Genomic DNA, 23720 nt, shown 5'->3' on the forward strand with positions numbered 1-23720 from the left:
TTCTTTCTGCCTCTTCAACTTCTTTAGTTTCATATATCATTTTTTTCCATTCTTTTCTTCACATTTTATCTAATGCCTCATAAGTAACTATGTGACGCTGAGTAATACAACCTCCTCCTACAATTACTATAACTACTACTACTTAAATTCATTCAATCTTATTATTAAGACAAATCCTAACTTGCTTTATTTCTAAATATTTTCTTTAAATTATATACATTTATCTTACCATTACTCGTTTTAATTTTTTATCTATCTATCTATCTGTATTCATTTCAGGTATAATACTGTGTTGTTTGCTGCAATTTATATTCCAAAACTTATTTATTTATCATTAACTATGTAATTTTCAAATGCTTTATAAATTAGCCTCCTCACTCATGCAAAGAACGAACTCTCTCAGGAACAAGCAAGGTAAAACTAGAAATATAACGAAGCCAATATTTAAGGCTTTTCAATCTCATATTGTATTATTCCTTTTTAAACCGAGGATATTTTTTTTAATGTACTAAACTATCTAATCCAAATTTTAGATTATTCAAATATTTATATTTATAGTATGAAAATAATTGGAATTAGTTTATATTTAAGATTTGCTTCATCGACGTCTTAAAAATAGTTAATATGAGTTTGCAGTCAAACTAATAATGAATTTAAAAAAATATTAATTTTTGAAAAAATCTAACAATCATTTCAAATATTCAATTATGTTTATACTAAGTATGATATTCAATTATGTTTATACTATGATGTAAAGTTTGAACTAATGAGAAAAACTAATTTTATTTATTATTATAATCCTTCTTTTATTTATTTTAATTTCAAACACATTTACAATATACATATGTCCTTTTGTTTTAGTATCATGTTTTTGAAAGTAACTACTCTAAATTCTCTTTTTTTACATATAAATATCCTAAACTTCAATTTTGTTTTAATTCATCCTCCATATTTATCCTATTCATAAATAAATATATTGAATTTTAATTTTATACAATTAATTCGTAATTTCATCTTTGAAAATGAACATCTAAAATTTAATTATATTCCAATTAATCTTAAAACTTATTTTTTTTATAAATGGTTTTTTAATGTCTTCAAGATAATTTTTATTGACATCAATCATTTTCTTCTTGTTTGCTACAAATATTATATAATAAAAATAAGATTTTATAAATTAAAAATAACTAAATTCGCACACAATCCTGAAATGGATGCTTCCATTACTTTGTTGTTTAATTTCTATACAAGTGAGTCCATATTTTCAATGCTATACTATTCACACAAACTAATATAGTTATTTAATATAAAAATAGTATAATATTCATCAAATTCAATGAATATAAATACGAGTATAACTTTTTAACAATCTATTAAAAATATCACTAATATGATTTCCAAATTTATAATAAAATATGTAGTTTTTATAACATATAACGATTTACAAACATCAAAACATAATAAAATTTAGGATTGAAAAATTAAGAGACATTTTAATTGTATTTTTTTTTTCATTTTTAAAATCTTATTTTATAATATTTTAGTATATAGAAAATGAATTGTAACAAAAAGATGAAATCAATTAATGACTTAAACTAAAATATGTTAGAAAAAAGTTACTTGCTTAGCCCTACAAATATTTGACCGTATATTGTATCGAAAGATGTATTGAATTTGCAAGTAAAATGAGAAAAGATATTTTAAATAAAAATGAAAAGTTCTATAGTGGAATATACCTGGCTCTTACATTCCCACAACTAAGGATGATGAAATTAAAGTATTTATATCAAATAGGTCACTAATGAAACGTGCAAGACATCACTTCACGCCTCACCATTATTTCTTTATTATCTTTTCCAAAAAAAAATCTTTGCAATATATTTAATACTGAAGAACAGGAATAAAAATAATAATAATAATAATAATATCAGTTTCTTTAAACATCACATCTTAGATATATATACAAGTTTCAAGTTTTTGATCATGTCAACGTTAGGCATTATTACTGAAGAATACTTAGGAAAAAAGAGTTTGCTTTTGCACACATAAGAATAAGCATGTAAGAACAATAGAAAAAAAAACTAACTGTTATAGTTATAGGGTAACCTCTAAATATTTTTTTGTTTTAAATGGACACCTTAAATTAACATTTTATTTTAATTAATTCTCAGACATAATTCTATTCAATAGATATTTTTAAATATCATTTTTTTTTTATAATTGATCCTTGCATTTATTGTTTTTTAAATAAATGTCTAGAATTTTAAATTTATCCCAACCCTTGAAACTTATCAATATTTTATAACTATGTTTTTTAATCCGCTTGAATCAAAATATAGTAAATGTTGGACATGAGTGGGTAAGTCAATGTCAATTGCGGGCAAAATTTGTAATGAGGTAAGGATTGCGGCTGAGGCTGTTGGCAGGGCAGATGGAAGGTGACATATCGACTTGTAAAAAAATTGAGTGCATCTATATCAAATAATTTGTATTATTTTTTATTGAGAGGATAACCAATGAAGATGCATTGCCGAGCGCGCGAATCAAAAGATTATTATTTTTTTTAATAAAGGTGATGACAAACGAATGATATATGTGGCGGTTAAAACACAATCCCCAAATAATTCTAATGGTAAATGAGACTGAAATAGGATGAGACTGAAATAGGATGAGACTGAAATAAAAGGGCTCATGCTGTGTTTAAAATGTGTCTATGTTTGCGTTCTGCTACTCCATTTTGTTTTGAGGGATGTAGACCAAAGTGCGTTGACCTTGAATACCTTTTTTGATAAAAAAATTACGCATCGAAATAAATTCCAAGCCGTTGCCAGCGCAAAATGGTTTTTAATAGATGTTTGAAGTGAGAAAAAAAGTATAAATGATGATGAAGTGATTGTGAAAAGTTGTGAATCAGATGCAATGTGATTGGTGGCTCCGCTATCCAAAATTCATGGTTTCGTAAAAGCATAATTAATAGACGAGTTATGAGCAAACAAACCTATAAACGGGTCACTTTTACCATTATTGTTGAATGAGTAAACAATCTTTGCCAATTGCTGAATTTGGTTGGCACTGAAGCCTTGTATTAGGTTTCCATCGAACTCGTTACTTGTGTCTTTTTGTCATATATGATCTCATGTACAAGAAATATATAATATATACAATATATAGAAGTGTATGAAAACTTTCTCTCTCAAAATTATAAACTAATTATGTAGGGATTATATCATTATTAAATTAATTGCATATAATTGCGTACAATAATTACATACAATAATTACGTATAATTTGATAATTATTATTTTATTAATAAGATTCATTTCCACAAATGATAGGATTTCTAGATGTGTCTCCGTTACATCGCACATAAAACCAAGGTTTTTGTATCAGGATGACTATGAAATGATCCATGTTGAAAGAGTAGGCTCACGATCATTCAATGTGGCCATTGCCATCATGCTCATCGCCAATCCAAATTGTTTAAGCAATCTATTTGTTTTACTAAGTGAAAAACATTATATGGTTACAAATAAAGTCCGACATATCTTTGTATGTAGAAAACTAAAGAAATCAATGTCATATAACTAATTACAGAATTTCTAAATATATTGCCATAATTTTGTTGTCAGAATAAATTATTCTGCTATCATTTTGTTGTCAGAATAAATTAGTAGTTAATTATGTAAGGATACACTATTAATGAGATTCTACTATTATTAAATTAATTACATATATTTGCGTACAATGTTGTAATTAGGAAAGAATTAGATTTGTGTTTATTTGTCCAAGATGAGTGGTAAAAATTATGAGAATTTTTAAAAGAATTTTTTCTTACAATTTGAGATTGGATGGCAGGGTGAAGCAAAGTTTGTAAAAAAGAATATTCATGAAGTTCTACCACATCTTGGATGTCCCTTCTAAGACCACTAATAAATCTAGTCATAGTTTCATCACTTTTATTCATATCAACCTTGATTAAAAGCGCGTCAAGTTCTTTAAAATAATCATCCACACTAAGCGTACCTTTGGAGTTTCAACAAAAAGTCTTTCTTAAAATGTGGAGGGATAAATCTAGCGCGCATACATGCTTTTAAATCATTCAAATAGACTACAGGTGACCTCTTGTTTAACCCAATGGAGTTTTGTGCCACCATTGCATGCATAGTCCATGAACTCTAGAAGCTAGTCTAACCCTTTGGTCATCTAAGACCTCATATACATGAAAAATTTGATCAACTTTGGCTTCCCACTCCAAATATACATTAGATTCTCACCATTAAAACTAGCTAATTTTACAAAAGGCAAATAAAGCTTAACCACATGTTGACGCCTTTCTTCATGATTATGGTGACAGATTTGTGTACTAAAAATTGTTGAATTATTAAATTTTTTATGTAATTCTTTTTTAATTTAACCTTAGTGATTTAATGTAGGTTACAAAATCATCTGGTGCACTAAGCAAAAACCAAAGAAACATTAACCACTAGTTATACTAGACAAGTTCTTAGAAGAAAATTGGAATGTTTTGGGTTTAAAACGTGAGGTATTATATCAAGTAGTGTAGTTTATTACATAATGTGGGTCAATTAACACTTAAAAACACATGTGGACACTTGTATGAACATTAACATCAGATTTGACCAAAAATCATGCGTTGCATGAATTTTTACTTTGGTCTCATATATCCATATAATCATGAAACAGTTTATAAATGTGATTACCAGTGGTCGCCGTATTAAGCGATCGATCTCTCCTTTTGTTTTGTAGTGGGAGAAAAGATAATAACTAGAAAATGGTTCACACCTAATGGCCATATTGCGATTTTTATTCTACTTATTATTATTAATACAATTTATACTTATTATTAATATTAATAATTATATTAATAATAATAATAATGTAAATTATATTAATAATAATAATGTAAATTATATTCATAATATAAATTATATTAATAATAATAATATAAATTATATTAATAATAATAATATAAATTATATTAATAATAATAATAATATAAATTATATTAATAATAATAATATAAATTATATTAATAATAATAATAATATAAATTATATTATTAATAAGAATAATATAAATTATATTATTAATAACAATAATATAAATTATAATAATAAGAATAATATATAATATCGTCCAAGAAATATATACAAGTGGAGACTTACTCTCCCCAAATTATAAGCTAATATTATGTAGAGATGCACTAATCTTAGGATTCTATCATTATTAAGGACAACAAATGTTAATTTCCTTGGATAATCAGAATTAATTTGAGTAAGGTTGACCCCTTTTTATGTGACCCAAAAACACATGAAGATGAACAATGATATAGTTCTTCCTATTAATTAAGGGTTGACAATAAGTCAAGTGAATGTAGAGATCCATTAATCATGACATTATCTTATTATTGAATTAATTACATATAATTGCGTACAATATCGTACATACCATAATTGCATACAATAATTGCGTATAATTTGATAATTATTTTATTAATAAGATGCATTTCAACTTTCAAGGATTTCCAGATGTGTGTATTTGTTACATCGCACATAAAACCAGAGTTTTGTATCATAATGCAAGAAGGTGACTATGAAATGATGCATGTTGGAAGAGTAGGCTCACGATCATTATCATTCATGTTGTGTTTGTTTTTGCATTGACGAAGATAGATTTGTATGATGATTTTGAGATCCTCTGAATTGAGCATAGAGTATATTTACTTTTGTATTTTAATAAGTTATGATGGTTGAATATTTATTTAGAGTAGTCTTTTTTATACATGAATTAGTTACAACAATGTTTTTTTAATTTTTAAAAATATTTTTATTTGTATTTATGTTATTAATTTTGTTTTTGTTTAATATATATATATAATAATAATAATAATAATAACATAATTTAAAATAATATAAATTAATTTATTGTAAGGTTTTATTAAAAACATAAATAACTTTTTCAAATCAAATTTTTCAAAATTAGACAAAATCTATGGGCCTAAAATAAGGCATCCAAACATAAAAAAAAATTAATGTGTTTTGGATTATTTTTATCAACTCACAATATTAAAATTAAGGTATAATTACCTTATTGGTCACTGCATTTAGGGTCAATATTCAATGTAGTACTCTGTTTTTTTTTTTTAAATCAGTTTGGTCCTTATGTTTTTTAAAAAGTACTCAAATTGGTTATTTCTGTTAAATCTCACCTTACCGCGTCAAATATTGCATATGTGGCAGAGAGAAATGGAATTAAGTGTTGTATGAGGTGATAAGTGAAGTGAATTGACATATTAGTGAAAAATCATTTAGGGGATTAAGATTTTTTGAATTGCAATGGGTGGGTGGGCAATTAGAATTAAGACTTTTTAATTGTAACAGTGTGGTTGCACCACGCTCAACACAAATTATCTCTGCAATTTCATGGCCCTCAAATGCCAAAAGTGCACCTCCATCATCATAAAAAACATAACAAGAAAGTTTCTCAATTAGATAGTCTGCGACTAGGATATCATTGCTTACGAGAGTGTTGATGCGTTCCAATCCATAGTTGGTACTGTTGCAATTCAGCCTTTCTGATGTGAGTTGGTTTTAGATTGTTCCATTTTAGAGATGACACTTTACTTATGATTGATATTTTTAGCAATTATATGGTGAGAACCTAAAGAAGATCCACTGTACACAAACTTAACAAAGTGGTTAAGTAAGTGTGAAAGTTCACTTCTAGAGAGCAAAGGAAAAACACAAGTATAAGGTGAATAATGATGAGGGGACCCTCGGTTGTCTCTCCTTGGGTCTCCCGGTCTGGACCCAAATTTTCTATGACGATCTTTATCGTCCTTCTTCTCCCCACTTGCTTTTGCTCGAGCTTGGTTTCTGAACTTGCGCAATTTTTCCAACTGCATGAACTTAGCGGCTCATTGCCTAAGTTCATCTAAACTCGCGACAGGCTGCATGCACAGACTGTCCACAAAGGGACCAGGTCGGAGAGCCGTGAGCATGTGATGCATTGCTACATCAGGGCTGAGGTTCTGGATGCTCATTGCGACCTTCCCGTTCCTCAGCGACTCTCCCTTCTCCTGCGGATGCCAACTTGGGTGATGGATGTCATGATGGTGCGGTCGGTTAGTGGCAAATTGGGTATCAAAGTTGGATACCAAGGTTTCAAAACATTCGATGGAGTTCAGAGGGAGTTTGGTGAACCAGCTCAACGCTCCCCCTTCAACGAGACGGGAACACTCGGCACAAGACCGCATCGTCTGAAGTATACAAGTTCATGTGCGTAGTGTACGCATCCATGTGCTCATTGGGATCAGTCGTTCCATCGTATCGATCCCTGTTGAACTCATTCCATTTGTCCAGTAATAGGGTATCGATTATAGAATCGATAAACAATCCCTTTTCTGTATAATATGCACTAATATGACAAATATACATTTTTTATATTCCAAATCCATTGAACAAAGTCATAATTTGGTAGCATTTCCTTCAAAATTTATAGTAAATTAATTTTATATATATATTTAAAATATAATATAGTGTGTTTGAAGGTTGTTTTATATTTTTGAGTGTATTATATTTATTTAAAATAATTTATACTTATAAAAAATAAAAATATTATAATAAAGATCAATGTTGTGACATTTTTTTTAACATCTAGTCTTTTTAAAAAAAAAATTAAACATGATATTTAGGCTTACAGGAAAAGATGGTTGGACTAATCTTGGAGGAGTATTTCTATGTGTTACAGGTCTGCATGTTTTAAAACAAAAGTTCTGCTTAAGCCTTATTCTTGCCAAATTCATTATGTTTTTCTTGTCATCTACAGGAACTGAAGCTATGTTTGCAGACCTTGGTTACTACAGGCAAACACCTGTAAGGGTATGTGTGGCGCCAATAAGTATTATGTTGGCTTTCGACTTCATGGTTAAATAGCAATGTTTTTGTTCATAACGGACCCTTCAAAGGGATACCTGAGAATGATTACTTTACTAAATGTTTTTTTGTAAGGGTGGTTATGATTAGTGTAAGCTTTTATGCTTCTATTCCAGGCCAGTTAATGTAAATACTAAGAATAAAATATCCCTGATAGGCCTTTTCGTGGAATTCTAGAAGAACGTGAATTGAGGTTATTTGCCTCAGACAATGGAATAATATGCAGTGAATACTGTAAACCTTTTAAGTGTGACTTCCACTTATATTGTTTCAAATATCTCTGAACTTTCTAAGCAGCTGTACATTGAGCTAGCGATAAATTGGGGTTCTTTGAATAATTGAATATGTTCTAATATCTATCTTTTTAAGTATTATCTTTTTATTCCTTGTGTTTTAGTTGTGCATTATGAACTGATACCAACACTGATCATTGTACCTGGATATTGACCAATTTATATGGAATAGTTGAGAGATCCCTCCTACGAAGTAGATTTAGGCCTAACTCAACTCTATAAAATTGATTTGTAGTGTAAAATTTGCATCTATTTATATGTTATAATTTGATTATATCTATTTATATGTTATAATTTGATTATATCTGACTTGACATCTTGAACGTGAGAGTATATATTTGTGAGTTGTTCAACAACAAGTGACATGATAAGTCTAATAAATCTTACTATTATAGACTGTCATACGTAAATGTGTAACTTTATCTTACAAAACTAGTTTATAAAGTGAAATTTATATTTATATATTACAATTTAATCATGTTTCAAATCGACGTGAGATCTCTAACAACAACTTGAAGAAATCTATGTTTTCATAACTTGTTTTTAATCTTTAGAATAAAAAAAATAAATTGTTTTGGCACGTGGTTTAATCACCAGCAACACAACAAACACAAAGATGGTTAATCTACAAATCCCTTTTTCTAAAATTATTTTTAAGTGTTTTAGGTTTATATGATTTTTATTTATTTTTAAGTTTTATAATTATTTAAAATAAAATATAGATTTACTATTATTATCGGTTTACTTTATAAACTCAATACTCATCGCACCAATAAAAAAATATTTATAAAATAAAGTAAGAAAAAGTATATCCAAATATAATTTATTAATATACTGAAATCTTTTAATTAAATTTGTCAATTCAATTCAAATTAATCAGATAAAATAAAAATTTAATTTTTTTCTATTTCTTATTTTTTAGCATGCTATTTGACCAAGATTTTCAACTCATCATGAGTTGTGGGGTAGTCTCCCCTAGAGGTTTTTTAAGTATACATAGAAAAGTGTTATTTTTTTCCTAATTTTATAAAAAATACAAAAAATGTTGGAGGGTGCAAAGAGTAAAAAAGGTACTACAAAACGGGCTGGGCCCTCTGGAAACAAAATGCTCTCCTTCCCTACGACGTCGTATTAGTCATTGGGAAATGACACATTGGGTACCGGCAGAATGAACAGAGCGATAACCTCCAATGGAGAAAAAAGCAACAACAAATTAGACCATCTCCCATCGCACACACTTCTAAAATTGAATAGAGGTCATGCCCCTTCGACCTCTACTAGAGCCACCTTAAGTAACACCAACACTTGCCCTTCAATAATTAACTCATCATTATTATAATAAAATTTACATATAAACGCATCGATGCCTTCTCCTTCAGGTATTCAACCTCTAGAGTAGGAGTATTTGATTGCACTGCACTGTCGCTTTCCCTCGTAACCGTTTTCTGTTTCACAGCTCGCAGACTCACAATGGCTGCGATATCAAACTCCTTATCACTCAAGCACGCTTTCTCCCTCTCGCGTCCGCAACGTCCTTTTTTCACTCCAGCTCCTTCTTCCACTTCCATCAAATTCAAAAGATGCTACGCCGCGTTTGCCAATGAGAATCGCGAGTACCGCTTCTCTTGATTCATCTTTCACTGTTTTCTTTCTTCAATTTAAGTTATTACGCGATTTTGAGTTTTCATTTTCTGTTTGCGCAGGTACGTGATCGTTGGCGGTGGAAATTCCGCGGGGTATGCTGCACGCACTTTCGTCGAGCACGGCTTGGCGGATGGACGCCTCTGTATTGTGACCAAAGAGGTTTTCTTGTTTCTAGCTTCATTGTGTCAATTTCTGTTTCTTTAGTCGGAATTTGAACGTGATCTGTTTCTTTGTGTTATTTATGATTTTCTTTTGAATTCGATGAATCAGCCATATGCACCTTACGAGCGTCCCGCTCTGACGAAAGCGTATTTGTTCCCGCCGGATAAGAAACCAGCGCGTCTTCCTGTAAGAATTTTTTCCTCAGTTACTGTAATACATTGCGATTGCATCGTGTGATCCATGTAACGGACCTCACTTTGTAGAATAAGGCTTTGGTGGTGGTGGGCTCAAATATTCTGCTATTAATTATATTATTATGCTATTATGGCCGTTCTGTATTGTTGTTCCCTGGCTTCTCATTATGGTTTCTTGTCAGTGATAGTTCCTATATGCCTTTTTAGGGTTTTCACACGTGTGTTGGATCCGGTGGAGAGAGGCAGACTCCAGAGTGGTATAAAGAGAATGGGATAGAGGTAAATCTTTTTTTGTAACAGGTTTCATCAGGGTAGGGATTTCAAAAATAAAGAGTAGGAAAAATTTCAAGATTCGTTGCATACACTGTTAAGTTTGTGTTTGGAATTCAGTTGAGTTCAACTGAAGGCCATTCTGTTTCTCTTACTCCTTCTATGTTGCTGCTTTGGAAAGTGGAAAGTTCTGTATATAAGGCTCCAAATTGGTTTCCACGCACACTTTAAGTGTGCGTGTGGTACAATGAACATAGAATTGTTTGAAATAGAATGGTAAAGCTTTATTTTATGTAGCTGTCTAAGGAAACGTTCCTTTCGGTTGACATCCTTTAAAGCTAGTGAGATGCTGAGTTTTATGCTGTTTGTTTTTCCTGTCCAGATGTTGTATGAAGATCCAGTAAAAGATATTCATATTGAAAATCAAACTTTGACAACAAATTCTGGAAAACTTCTGAAGTATGGTTCGCTTATTATTGCAACAGGATGTACAGCATCAAGGTATTGGTTTATTTACTTTAGCTCACTACTTCTGTTTATGAACAAAGTGGTGGTGAAAATCTGAGTTGTTGATTTCTTGATGTAAGGTTTCCAGAGAAAATTGGGGGAAACCTTCCCGGTGTTCATTATATCCGGAATGTTGCAGATGCTGATGCACTGATTTTATCATTGGTAATTTATTATACCCTCTAAAATGAATGATTTGATTGATTTTTACATTTGAAGTGGAGAATCTATTGCATGTTCCAATTCTTACAGTCATTTGATGCAGGTATTCAAATTATACTTTTTTTTCCAATTCTACAATATTTTCCCTATGAATATATTATTGTGTTATAATCTTTCTCGAGTGTTTTTTCATACAACTTGAGAAAAGTTACAAATTTTTGTATATTTTTTTGTAAGGTTACTTTTAAGAAACACATCAATGCAGCCAAAAAAATTAATAGGACATGCAGTTTGTTCATCATTATGATTTGTTTAATTTGTTTTCTTTAACTTCCAGGAAAAAGCAAAAAAGGTTGTAGTTGTTGGAGGTGGTTATATAGGAATGGAGGTTGCTGCTGCTGCTGTTGGTTGGAATCTTGATACCACGGTATGAGTTTATTCTGCATCCTTTTCATCATCTATTTTATGGTTCAAAGTGAAAAGTTCTTGTTCTGACTTCCATTATTACCTGTTATCTTGTTTATCTATGCCAACATTTTGGTCCTCTACACAAAGCATTTAAAAGTCTTGCATTAAGTAAATGTTATTGTATGCCGAATCGTGAAATAATAATTATGACTCAGTTAGGTCTATCTATTAACTTGTTTTGTTGAAGGCCTACATTACATCAGGGCATGACTTGCCTTTTTTTGTGAAGTAAAATAACTACCCTCGATTGGTGCTTCAAAAGGGTTGGTAATAAGTCATACAAAATATTCAATGAATTCGTTATAAAACTCTTCATTTTTTATTGTTATATTGGGGATTAGAAACATGTCTGTTGCTTTCCAATGAACTTTTTCTACTTGTATTTCTATTTAGTACTATAGTGAAAAGAGAGAATCTGAGAATGGAGATAATGAATGTGGCGTGTTGGGTACACATTCTTATTTATAATAAAGAAGAGATACAATAATAAGAAACAAAATTAACATCTAATGATAAAAATATTTCATAAATATTTTTCTACCAAATTACATAGTATCTCCCTATTTAATGTTGTCAAATCATATCTTTAACTCTTATAGATTGAAGCATAAACACATACCTTTTTAACAATTTTTTGTTGTAAAGTTTTGACCGACTGACTTGCAAATATGTGTTACCGTAAAAAGTAGATCATATTTCCGGAAGATAAACTTTTGCAAAGACTGTTCACTCCTTCTCTTTCCCGGAGATATGAAGAACTCTATCAAAAAAATGGAGTTAAAATCTTAAAGGTATTTACTCCTTCCCCATTTCTGTAATACTTTCCCTTGTTATAATCTGTAGGTAGTAATGGGTTTGAGAAAATCCTTCCGTTTTTTTAACCTTAAATTCACCAGGGTGCCTCCATAAAAAAATTGGAAGCTGGCTCTAATGGACATGTAGCTGGTGTGGAACTTGGAGATGGATCTATTGTGGAAGCAGATACGGTAATTACATTTTTATTTACTCTTTAATATCTGAAGATCATTTTCCGTTAACTTTTACTTCACTAATGCATGCGTTGATAGAAAGAATTGAGGTTTTATATCTACTTTTTCCTTCTGGTTCACAGGTTATTATAGGCATCGGAGCAAAACCTGCTGTGAGCCCCTTTGAGAGTGTGGGCCTAAATACAGATGTTGGTGGTATACAGGTGAGGCCAATGAATAACAATAATTTGACAAAATTTTAAAGAGGTTGGGAATTGAATTTAAGCACTTCTAATGTCACTAACGATTAAGAATGAACCCTATTTTGTGCATGGGCAAGACCATCTAACTCTTTCCTTTCTGGTGACTGAAGAATAGGGTTTCGAACATGTTAATCATCAATTTTGGGAGATCATTCTGTTTGTTAGAGATACCCTCATTTGCAGATGAAACTTGGAGGGAGGCCAAAATAATGGTTGAAGAACTTTGTCTAAATGCATCAGTAACTTTTATTTCAGGTTGATGGTTTGTTCCGGACAAGAATTCCTGGAATCTTTGCTGTTGGTGATGTAGCGGCTTTCCCTTTAAAGGTACAAAATTATCGACCCGCAAGTCAATAGTCACAGCATTATCCAACTTGTAAATCAGCAGTTAAAATAATATGAAGTTTTTCCAAAGTTACAAATACATGTTTATGCATAAATTTAACATTACTAGAATTTAGGCATGGAACTCTCAATCCTACAAAACTGGTTTGTAAATAACTACCGGCCAAGTCAAGCCTTACAAGGATTACATTGATTATATGTTTAGTAGTTGTGAGATTTTAACAAATGCATGCACAAATTTTTACTTCTCTTTGTAGAGTTAGACTTGGCACTGTATCTAATATTTTGTTTCTTCTATCCATTCTTTATCAGAGATCAAAACCTATTCTCCAGTATAAATAAAAGAGATATAATAACAGAGAGAACAGGAGATACAACAACTGCAACAATATTATAGTTTGAAGAGATAAAAATACAAATTTCAAGCTAACTAAATTAATAAACTTATAAAATATTACAATAATAAGACTTAAAATAGTTAACATAATTATGTAAAAAATTAGTTAGTATAGTATAGTAGTCTCATAAACATATATTTATACAATAATTTCATAAATAAAATTATATGCACACATAATTTGGGCTTGAATTGAGTTTGGATTGGCTTTGAAAATCACATACGAATTCCAATCCAATTCAATAAAAAAAATTCAACTATTTCACTTTATTTGGTTTTTGGTTATTGAACTTGATCAGTTTATGTACATCTTTTAATTTTTTTTATCTGACATTTGAGTTTATGGAAAACCGGACAGATCTATGACCGTATCTCTCGAGTGGAACATGTAGATCATGCCCGTCGCTCTGCACAGCACTGTGTGAAAGCATTACTCAGCGCACAAACTCACACGTACATTGGATCATATGTTTCTGTCATTTCTCCTTGGAGTTTATTTTTTTCCGCAAGCTGATTTAGATGAATTTACTTAATGAATTTTCAGGTATGACTATCTTCCATACTTCTACTCGAGAGTTTTTGAATATGAAGGAAGCCCTAGAAAAGTCTGGTGGCAGTTCTTTGGGGACAATGGTAAGTATTACTTAAAAATAAATATCATTACCTCACTTTTTTCTTCTTTTTCAACTTTTAAATTTCTCTTATTGCTCTTACCATTTATTTTTCTTTGGACAGTTGGAGAAGCAGTTGAAATTGGAAATTTTGATCCTAAAATAGCTACCTTCTGGATTGAATCTGGTAATGCTTTAATGTGTATGTTTAAATGCATAAATGAGCTTGTTTGATCTTTGAATTGCTGTTACAAAGAATTTGATTACTTGGCACAGGTAAGCTGAAAGGAGTTCTTCTTGAAAGTGGGAGCCCTGAGGTACTTTCTAGTTGCCACTATTTTTCTACAGTGTAATTGATATTATTAGAATTGTACACACGCTCAAACTAGCAGAAAGGTAGACACTACATGGTAAGGGTGTGAAAAAAATCCAAATTACAAAATTCAATCCATAATTATTCAAATCCATGTTTTTGGATTTTAAATCCAATCCATTTAATTGGATATGGATTAGATATAGATTAGATACATTTTTGGATTATCCAAATTGCATTTTGGGTTGGATTTTGACTTGGCCCGACCCAGGTTGAGCAAAGTCAGCCCAAGTCCACGGCGAGCTGAGTCATCCAGGCCCAAGTTGAATTGAGTTGGTATGGCCAAAGTCGAGCCAAGTCATTTTGGGCCAAAATCTAGCTGAGTCAACCTTGGACCAAGTCGAGTTGAGTGGCCGATATTGAGTTGACCGGAGTCGGCCGGGGCCAATATTGAGCTGAGTTGGCCAATGCCAATGTCTAGTCGAGTCGGTCCAGGCCCATGTCGAGCTGAGTCTTTCGGGTTTGATATTGAGTCGACCGGGCCCGACCTGATATCTAGACAACAAAGCCAGGGCTAATGTCGACTCGAGCGGACCCAGGCCGATATGAAGTCGAGCGGGCCCGAGCCCATGTTGAGACAAAGGTGCCCGAGCCCATGTCGAGACGAGGGGGCCCATTCCCATGTCAATATGAGTGGGCCCGAGCCCATGTCGAGTCGAGCAAGCTCATGCCAAATTCAAGCCGAGCAAGGTTGGGTCGATGTCGAGTTGTCTAGGCCAAGGCCGATGTTGAGTTGCCTGGGTCGATGTCAAGTCGAGCGGACTCGGGCCGATGTCAAGTCGAGCAGGCCTGGGCAGATGTCAAGACGACCGAGCTCGGGCCGATGTTGAGCTGAGGGGGCCCAGACCGATGTATAGCCCAACAACCCTGAGCCGATGTCAAGCTGAGCGAGCTTGGGCCGATTTAAAATCATTCGGGCCCGGGCCGATGTCGAGTCATTCGAACCGGAGTAGATGTAGAGTCGTCTGGGTCGAGGCCGATGACGAGGCGTTCGGGTTGATGTCGAGTCGAGCGAGCTAGGGCTAATGTCGAGCTGAGCGGGCCCGTGTCGATGACGAGTCGTCCGGGCTTAGGCCGATGTCGAGTCGAGCGAGCCTGGGTCGGTGACGTGTCGTTCGGGCCGAGGCTGATATCGAGTTGTTCAGGCCCAAACCGATGTTAAGTCGTTTAGGCTCGGGCCGATGTCGAGCCGAGCGGGCCAGAGCCGATTTTGAATCATTCGGGTCTGAGTCGATATTGAGTCCAGCGGGCCCGGGCCAATGTCGATTCGAGAGGGCCCGGGCCAATGTCGATCCAGACGGACTCGGGTCGATGTCGAGTCGAGCGGGCTTGAGCCGATTTTGGATCATTCGGGTCTGAGCCGATCTTGAGTCAAGCGGGCCCGGGCCAATGTCGAGTTGAGAGGGCTCGGGCCAATATCGATCCAGACAGACCCGGGTCGATGTCGAGACGTTCGGGCCCAGGCTGATGTCGAGTCGAGCAAGCCCGAGCCAATGTCGAGTTGTTCGGGTCCGGGCCGTTGTCGAGTTGTCCGGGCCAAGGTTGATGTTGAGTCGTTTAGGCCGTGCCGATATTGGGTCGACCCGAGTCGGCCAGGGCCAATGTCTAGCCGAGCCGGTCCAGGCCCATGTCGAGCTGAGTCGAGCGGGTTCGATATTGAGTCGAGCGGGCCCGACCCGATATCCAGACGACAAAGCTAGGGCTAAAGTTGACCTGAGCAAACCCAGGCCGATATTAAGTCAAGTGGGCTCGGGCTGATGTCGAGTTGAGTGGGCCCTAGCCCATGTCGATACGAGTGTGCCCGAGCCAAATTCAAGCCGAGCAAGGTTGGGCCGATGTCGAGTTGTCTAGGCTAAGGTCGATGTTGAGTCGCCCGGGTTGATGTCAAGCTGAGCGGGCCCGAGCAGATGTCAAGACGAGCGAGCCCTGGCCGATGTTGAGCCGAGCGGGCCCGGACCAATGTCGAGCCCAACAACCCTGAGTCGGTGTCGAGACCAGCAACCCTGAGCCGATGTCGAGCTGAGCGGGCTTTGGTCAATTTAAAATCATTCGGGCCCGGGTCAATGTCGAGTTGAGCTGGCCCGGGCTGATGTCGAGTCGTTCAGGCCAGAGCCGATGTCGAGTCATTTAGGCTGGAATTGATGTAGAGTCGTCCGGGTCGAGGTTGATGTCGAGTCGTCCGGGCCCGGGCTGATGTCAAGTCGAGCGAGCTAGGGCCGATGTCGAGCCGAGCGGGCTTGTGTCGATGACGAGTCGTCCAGGCCTAGGCCGATGTCGAGTCGAGCGAGCTAGGACCAATGGCGAGCCGAGCGGGCCTGGGTCGATGACGAGTTGGTCGGGTCGAACCAATGTTAAGTCGTCTAGGCCCAGGCTGATGTCGAGTCAAGCGGGCCTGGGCCGATTTCGAGTCGAGAGGGCCCAGGCCGATGTCGATCCAGACGGACCCGGTCCGATGTCGAGCCATGTAGAGCCGAGTTGGTTCGCGTCCAGGTTGAGTCGGCTTAGGTCGAGTTCGAGCCAAGTTAGTCTGTGTCCATATCAAAATAGATTTAATGTAATTGACAAAGTAGATTTATTCTAATTAACAAAGTGGATTTAATCTAGATTTAACCCATTTTAAATAGATTTAAAAGAAATCCAAATATATTTGATCTAGTTAGAGTGGATATGGATTTCAAATACAATCCATTTATTTGGATTTGGTTGGATTTTCACCACCCTACTAGATGCTCAGTCTTTCTGCATTTTTATACTTTTAGATATGACAAAAAATTGATATTGCATAAAAAAGTTATCGAATATTGATTTGTGTTAATTTAATTTTTTTCTTTTGCTAAGACATCATTTCATTTTTTTTCATGATTTTTGTCGAGATAAGGCACTTTTAACAACTTTTTTATCCAAATTTACCAAATAATTATAATGGAATTGGTAAAACATGTGGAGACCAAAACTTGTTAACCTTTTGTTGATGTTTAGATTATATATTAAAGATGAAGATTAAGATCGTCTACGGATTTATAAAGAACTGCATCATCTAGTCTATTGATTTATTTTAATAACAATTTTATCTTTTAAAATTTAATTAAATTAAATTTAGGCTTGAAATTTAGAAATGAACATCTGGTAGTTCTTTTAGAAACTACAGAGTATCCTAATCCTATAGATACTTATGGAGTTTATTTGCCATAATATATGTCATCTTTATGAAAATTCGGCAAAGTTGCTTTAGTTTTTATTGGTATCATTAAATGCGGATAGAGCACGATAACACTGTTGGTCAGCAGTTATTTTTGTTAGCTTGGCTCTGTTTCAGTCTGTACTTTGAAGAGAAGAAATTAAAAAACTTAAATTAATTCTTGTAAGCTAAAATCAATTTATACACTTAAACTTTTATAAAAAAAATAAAAAGAGTTACTATAAAAATTAACTATTTGTTAGTTATTGTTTATGGAAAAAGCTCAAAGCATTTTATCTCATTTTCTTCTCTTAGTATTTTTATATTTAGGCAGAAGTTTATCTAAATAGAGCCTAAGTTCTATTTCTATACAATTACACTAGTAAATCACAGAATTTATATTCAGAACTAACCCATATAATTGAGAATTCATTTCAATAAACCTGGATCATTGAAAGAGAAAACCTAATGCTTAGTTTTTTGTTTTTTAACTCAGGAATTTCAACTCCTTCCTAAACTCGCCAGAAGTCAACCTGTGATCGATAAAGCCAAACTTCAAAACGCAACTTCAGTGGAGGAGGCTCTAGAGATTGCTCGGGCATCCTTGCAAGGCGAAGCCGCTGTCTAATTATCTCGGTAAAACCAGTCATTTTATTCATTTACGGCCAGATTATCAGTGACTATCAGTCGTCATCTGAGTAGGGATTGCCCCTTTGAGAGAGAATAATTTTTATTATATTCAGTCACTTGGCATTATTAATGGATTTGAACTGGAATGAATGTCTTGGATTTGATTTAGCGTCATTCGGCATCCATGAATTTTCTCAATAATTTAAGAGTCTTTGCCTTTACAAGTTACATTTATTGTCCTGGAATGTGATTATTAACTTGCCACCCTAAACCCTGACTTCTTTCCATTTCCCTGATGGTTGATTTTTTAGGCACTGTTTTTGCTCCTTAGTTTGCTTGACCTTGCATTTTCAGGTTCGTTTTCTAATAAAATACAAGGCAGAGTACAATTATTTTGTATGTCATCATGTGTATATAGTTCATTGTTTGCTGGTTGATTTTGGTAGATTAAAAAAATTGAATGTGAAGGGTTTCTATTCCTATATTGTTGGCCTCGTACTTTGAAACAAGTTTTATATTTGTCATTTATTATATCTGCAAAACTTCATTCAAAACTGATATTATTTACCCATTCAGAAGCATGAATAAAGTTTTTGTTTTGAAAAAAATGACTTAGGATAGCGTATGCATCGTTATTTCATATTTTCTTAAGAATATTTAATTCATTGAATAGCGTTTTCTTGCCTCTATGAATCTTTTGATAGTTAATAGCTTAAGCAAAAATATGATAAAACCAAAAGTTGTTAAAAGATCACAGTTCAATCCCTTCTTGTAACTCCTTCATCCACTTCAACAATGGAGTAATGTTTTGCGAAAATCATATTACTACTTCAACGTTAATGATAATAAATTAATTGAATATTTAGTCTTCTTAAACCTATCAATTACTCTATAGAGACATACTAATGAAATTTAAAATACATGTAAAACATTACAAAAATAAAAACATCAATAGAGAGAATCAAAGATTTTTTTTGTGTTTCAATTTTTAAGTTGTCACTAGTTGCATCTCGAAACCTCTTGCTCCATAAGAACTCTAAAGCACATTAATGATGAGAGTTCAATTGAATTACACTATCCAATCACAAACTAATTGAACTTAAAACAAATACAAAATATTTGAGTTAAAAAAACACTGAGAAAGAAGCAAAGACTTTTTTAGTAATTTCAACGTTTTATTTTTACTACTTTGTCATTGAAGTAGAATAAATAGAATAAATTACTTTTAATCTGAATCTTCTTACACTCAATATCTCATTATCATCATCTTGAATTTTTATTTAAATTAATCATTCTTTACTTTATTTTTTGACCAAAAGAAAAATTAAATAAAGTGTTATCCCAACATTCCATTAATATTAAGAGAAAAAAAATGTTCAACAAATAATTAATTATTAAAATAAAAATAGCATTAAAAAAAATAATGACCATTGATTTGTCACCAAAATCACATCCAAAAATGGATTGCCAAGAAGGATGCAAGAGCTTTGATGTGAATTAAGGGAACTCAGACCTTATCCAACAGGAACTTCAAAGCACCACTGTATATGAGCTCGATGGGCTATCCTCATCAGAGGCCAAATTCTCCCTGCACCTCTGTTTCTTCTTCCTACACCTCCATATAATTTTTAAATACTAAATATATCTTCTTTTTTGAAATAAATGTCGAATTGATCAGTTCAAAACTTTAAATCGAATTTAGAATTGTGTACCGTAATCAACAATTTAATTTATAAATTTAAAACACAAACTGGATCATTTAATCTGATACACAATCCCGCATCGGATTTAAGATTTGGAATTGGCCTCTAGTATTCATTTAAAAAATTATTTAAATAAAAACAATGTGACAGTGAAACTAATAAGAACAGTTAACATACGATTTGATCTCTTTGCTCTGAAAAAGTAAATTGAAAACTCGGTGAAGGTGCAGTCATGCCATTTCTTTATCTAGGAGAAGTGAAAGGAGTTAATATTATTCAAATCTGAGTTTATAACCGCAAAGCAGAATAAATGTCACTTACACCTCAACTAACAATTATCTGTTATATCTCAATAAATAATTTTTTACATTCTATTATTCTAAAAAAAATACCATTTTATCCATTTTAAACTTTAACTAACAATAATTATCTATTATATCTCAATAAATAACTTTTTGCATTCCATTATTCTAAAAAAACACCATTTTAAGAATACTTATGGATTACCTTTTTTTTTGAATATTTTCATAATATACTTTTTCATAATATATTTTATGAATTTTAGATTTACCATTTTAAAAATTAAAAAAATATATTATTTTTTGTCTTTCAAATTTCCTATTCCAGAAATATGTTTTGTTTATGGAACCCTTATTATAGAATTATCCAAAATTATCAAAGAATAATTCTGATATTACATAGAATGTATGGGTGAAGGAAGAAATACCGTAAAATGATTTGTTTTTAGCATTTATAAACTGATTTGTACTATCTGTTATAAAACTCCAGATTTGTTTTCAACTATTGGATTATCTAAGTTGGTATTCAAAATAAGTCCGAATTGTATTATGTGGTGGAGCATGAAGGAGCAATGGAGGTGCAGGAAGAATTTGCCTCAAATGGAAGATCGGTTCTTGGTTCCAATTTTTAAACCCAGCTTCAAAATTGAAAAAAAGAATTTGTCATTGTTGAACATTCTTAATTCGTATTCTAATGATATATTGATTAGGTATTTTTTTCGTCTACTTCCATAGTTTCTTCATGTACTTTTATACTTTCTGTGAAAACTCAAATTTATCTTTAATAAAATTAAAAATTAAGTCCAAATCATTACATCCTCCATCATCTTCTCCACTCCAATCAGACAATATTTTAAAGTCTATAAATTTGAAAGACTTCTCTGAATTTAGAAAATGACTTCTAAATTTCACAATCTTCTAAATCCAGAAATTGACTTTCGAACCAATTTGTATTTTGAATTATATATATTTTTTTAAATTGTATAATTTAAAATACCTTCCGAATTAATTCATAAGCCATGACTCGATATCCAATTTCCCAACTGTGAAAGTGAATTCTTGTCGCGAATTCGTGCAGCATTAATTAATGGTTCATGATGGGAGCATTAATAATAGGAAGAAACACTTAATTGGAGTATAAATCTTTGAGTTAAGATATAAAATTATGGTCTAATTTACGAGAAATTGATATTGGGATAACCTAGACAACTATTGATATTGGGATAACGGAAGAAAAAATAAAATTGAAGAGCAGATATGATAGAGACCTTTAATAATATGGTTTAAAAGCTTTGTTAATAAATTATTTGTAAGTATTCTGTATAAGTCCCTGTCATACTGTGACCTTAATATAAAAAAAATCCCTATACATTCTATTGAAAAATATTCTAATCAAGTAACACATTTTGAACATTATCTCGTATAATATACAAACTTGAATACTTGTTCTCCAAAAAGTAAAAAATAACAAATTTACAACTAAAAGAGAGAATGCTGATATTTTTTTAATAATGGATCATCTTCAATATCAGGAAGAGAAAGAGACTAGCGATTTTAATACTTTTGGTTTCTTCCGTCAAAGAACTAATGGCCATAATAAAAAACACAGATTAGTAGTCTATTTATTTTCTTTATTTGAAAGTGCGTGCCTTTTTTCATTTATTACAAAAATTTCTCAAGCACAACTCAACTACCACAAGGATAATATATGTGTTTTCTCTTGTAAAAAAAAACGAATTCCATTTTAATTTAAAAGTAAAGTTCTGTACTTTTATCTTTCTAACATTTTACATTTCAATTTTTATTTTAGAATTATATTATAATTATTAACTATTGTGAGGTCATGATAGTTAATCTCAAGATAGATATTAAGAGTGTGCTTCATAATCAAATGTTTAATGAACTTATTAGTTTCATTGGCTTACGGATGAGGCTAGAGGGTTGTGAGTTCATGAGTTGAGTTTAATTATGTGGTGAAATGGTCCAGACAAGAGTATTAACGATCTCAAACCTAAAACATTCACTTGAGGTTAGTTAAACTTCGAGATGATCAGTGATTGTATCGTATCCTTGTGGGCTCCGAGAAAATGAGGGGTCTCCACTTGTAGAAGATACTATGACGCTCAAGTCAGTAAGAACATAAAATATAATGAGTATAGTGTAAAATATAAATTGAAAGTACTTCATGTGTTGTGTGTCTGTGAGTTGTTTTCTTCCCCTTATATAGGGTAGTGTTTTCCCCCTTCTCCTTGTATATGGTCATATTATTGACTTAATTCAGTAATAAATATTGTCTCCTATTTAAGGTTGATTATTCGGGATCCCTTGATTTGAACTGATACAGAATTAATATATTTAAATATGAATATCGGTAGAGAACCTCTTTATAAGCAATATTAGGCTCGACCCATGACGCTACAACCCCTAGTCTCAGGCACAAGCCAATGAGGCTAAAAGTCAAGTTTACTCTGACAATCTCCAATCAACATACATATCTCTTAACATCGAGTTCGGCCCATAACGCTACAGTCCTAATGTCGATATTTGGAATTCATGAAAAAATCTCGTTTAGTTCTCGTGAGGTAGGCGATGTTTATAACTAGAAACAATACTAGATACCGAAAGAGAAAAGAGGGAAAGAAATGTATAAGAAAGAAAAATGGGCCAATTAGAGAGATGAAACAATTTGACTGGAAACAACTCTTCTTTGACTAAACTAAATGATCTAGTTGGGAGATATTTTTTTATTAAAATAACTATATATATGGTAGACAAAATTTAATGTTAACATATAACATTGTGTTAAATTTTAAGATGCAACATATAATTATTCTTTGTCCACATAGATTGTATAACATGCAGCATGAGTCATATGTCGCTGCTAATGCCAAAGACTTGGTCAAGTTTTCCCCTTCAAATGTTCAACACAACACGCAAATTCTCTTGGCTGTCATAACTCTTGCGTCAATTTCATCCCTTCCTTCTCCAACACTCTCATTCAAACCAAAACTAACGGGTAAATTACGTTTTCATTTCTCAAACTTTAAATAATTTTTCAAAATATTAAAGTTAATTTTATTCCCATTTTTAGTTTTTAAATATGTATTTATACCAGTGAAAACATAATTTTAGATGCTGCACTTCTTACCAAAACTTAAAACTTTTTATACTTTTAAATGGATGAATTACTCCCTCTTATATCTTTAGAGAGATGTCATAGTTAGAAAGTTTTAAAATAAAATGAGTGATGTTAACACGAAGGGTTGATTTAAGAATCTTAAACGAGTTATATTGGATT

General features: G+C 32.7%; 1 protein-coding gene across 1 annotated transcript; it reads left to right on the top strand.

Annotated features, from left to right (window-relative positions):
• Positions 1-9387: 9387 nt before the first annotated feature.
• Positions 9388-18648, top strand: MDAR6 (monodehydroascorbate reductase 6). Its single transcript, XM_068614826.2, has 17 exons — positions 9388-9627; positions 9705-9861; positions 9952-10051; positions 10163-10240; positions 10456-10527; positions 10901-11019; positions 11106-11190; positions 11525-11614; positions 12345-12446; positions 12552-12641; positions 12767-12847; positions 13142-13213; positions 13987-14081; positions 14173-14261; positions 14364-14426; positions 14516-14556; positions 18287-18648. The coding sequence occupies exons 1-17, from the start codon at positions 9612-9614 to the stop codon at positions 18416-18418; spliced, it is 1482 nt and encodes a 493-aa protein (XP_068470927.1). The 5' UTR covers positions 9388-9611; the 3' UTR covers positions 18419-18648.
• Positions 18649-23720: the final 5072 nt, after the last annotated feature.

Source organism: Phaseolus vulgaris, chromosome 2, assembly GCF_051622355.1.
Source record: "Phaseolus vulgaris cultivar YP4 chromosome 2, ASM5162235v1, whole genome shotgun sequence".
In the NCBI taxonomy this organism is placed as follows: Eukaryota; Viridiplantae; Streptophyta; class Magnoliopsida; order Fabales; family Fabaceae; genus Phaseolus; species Phaseolus vulgaris.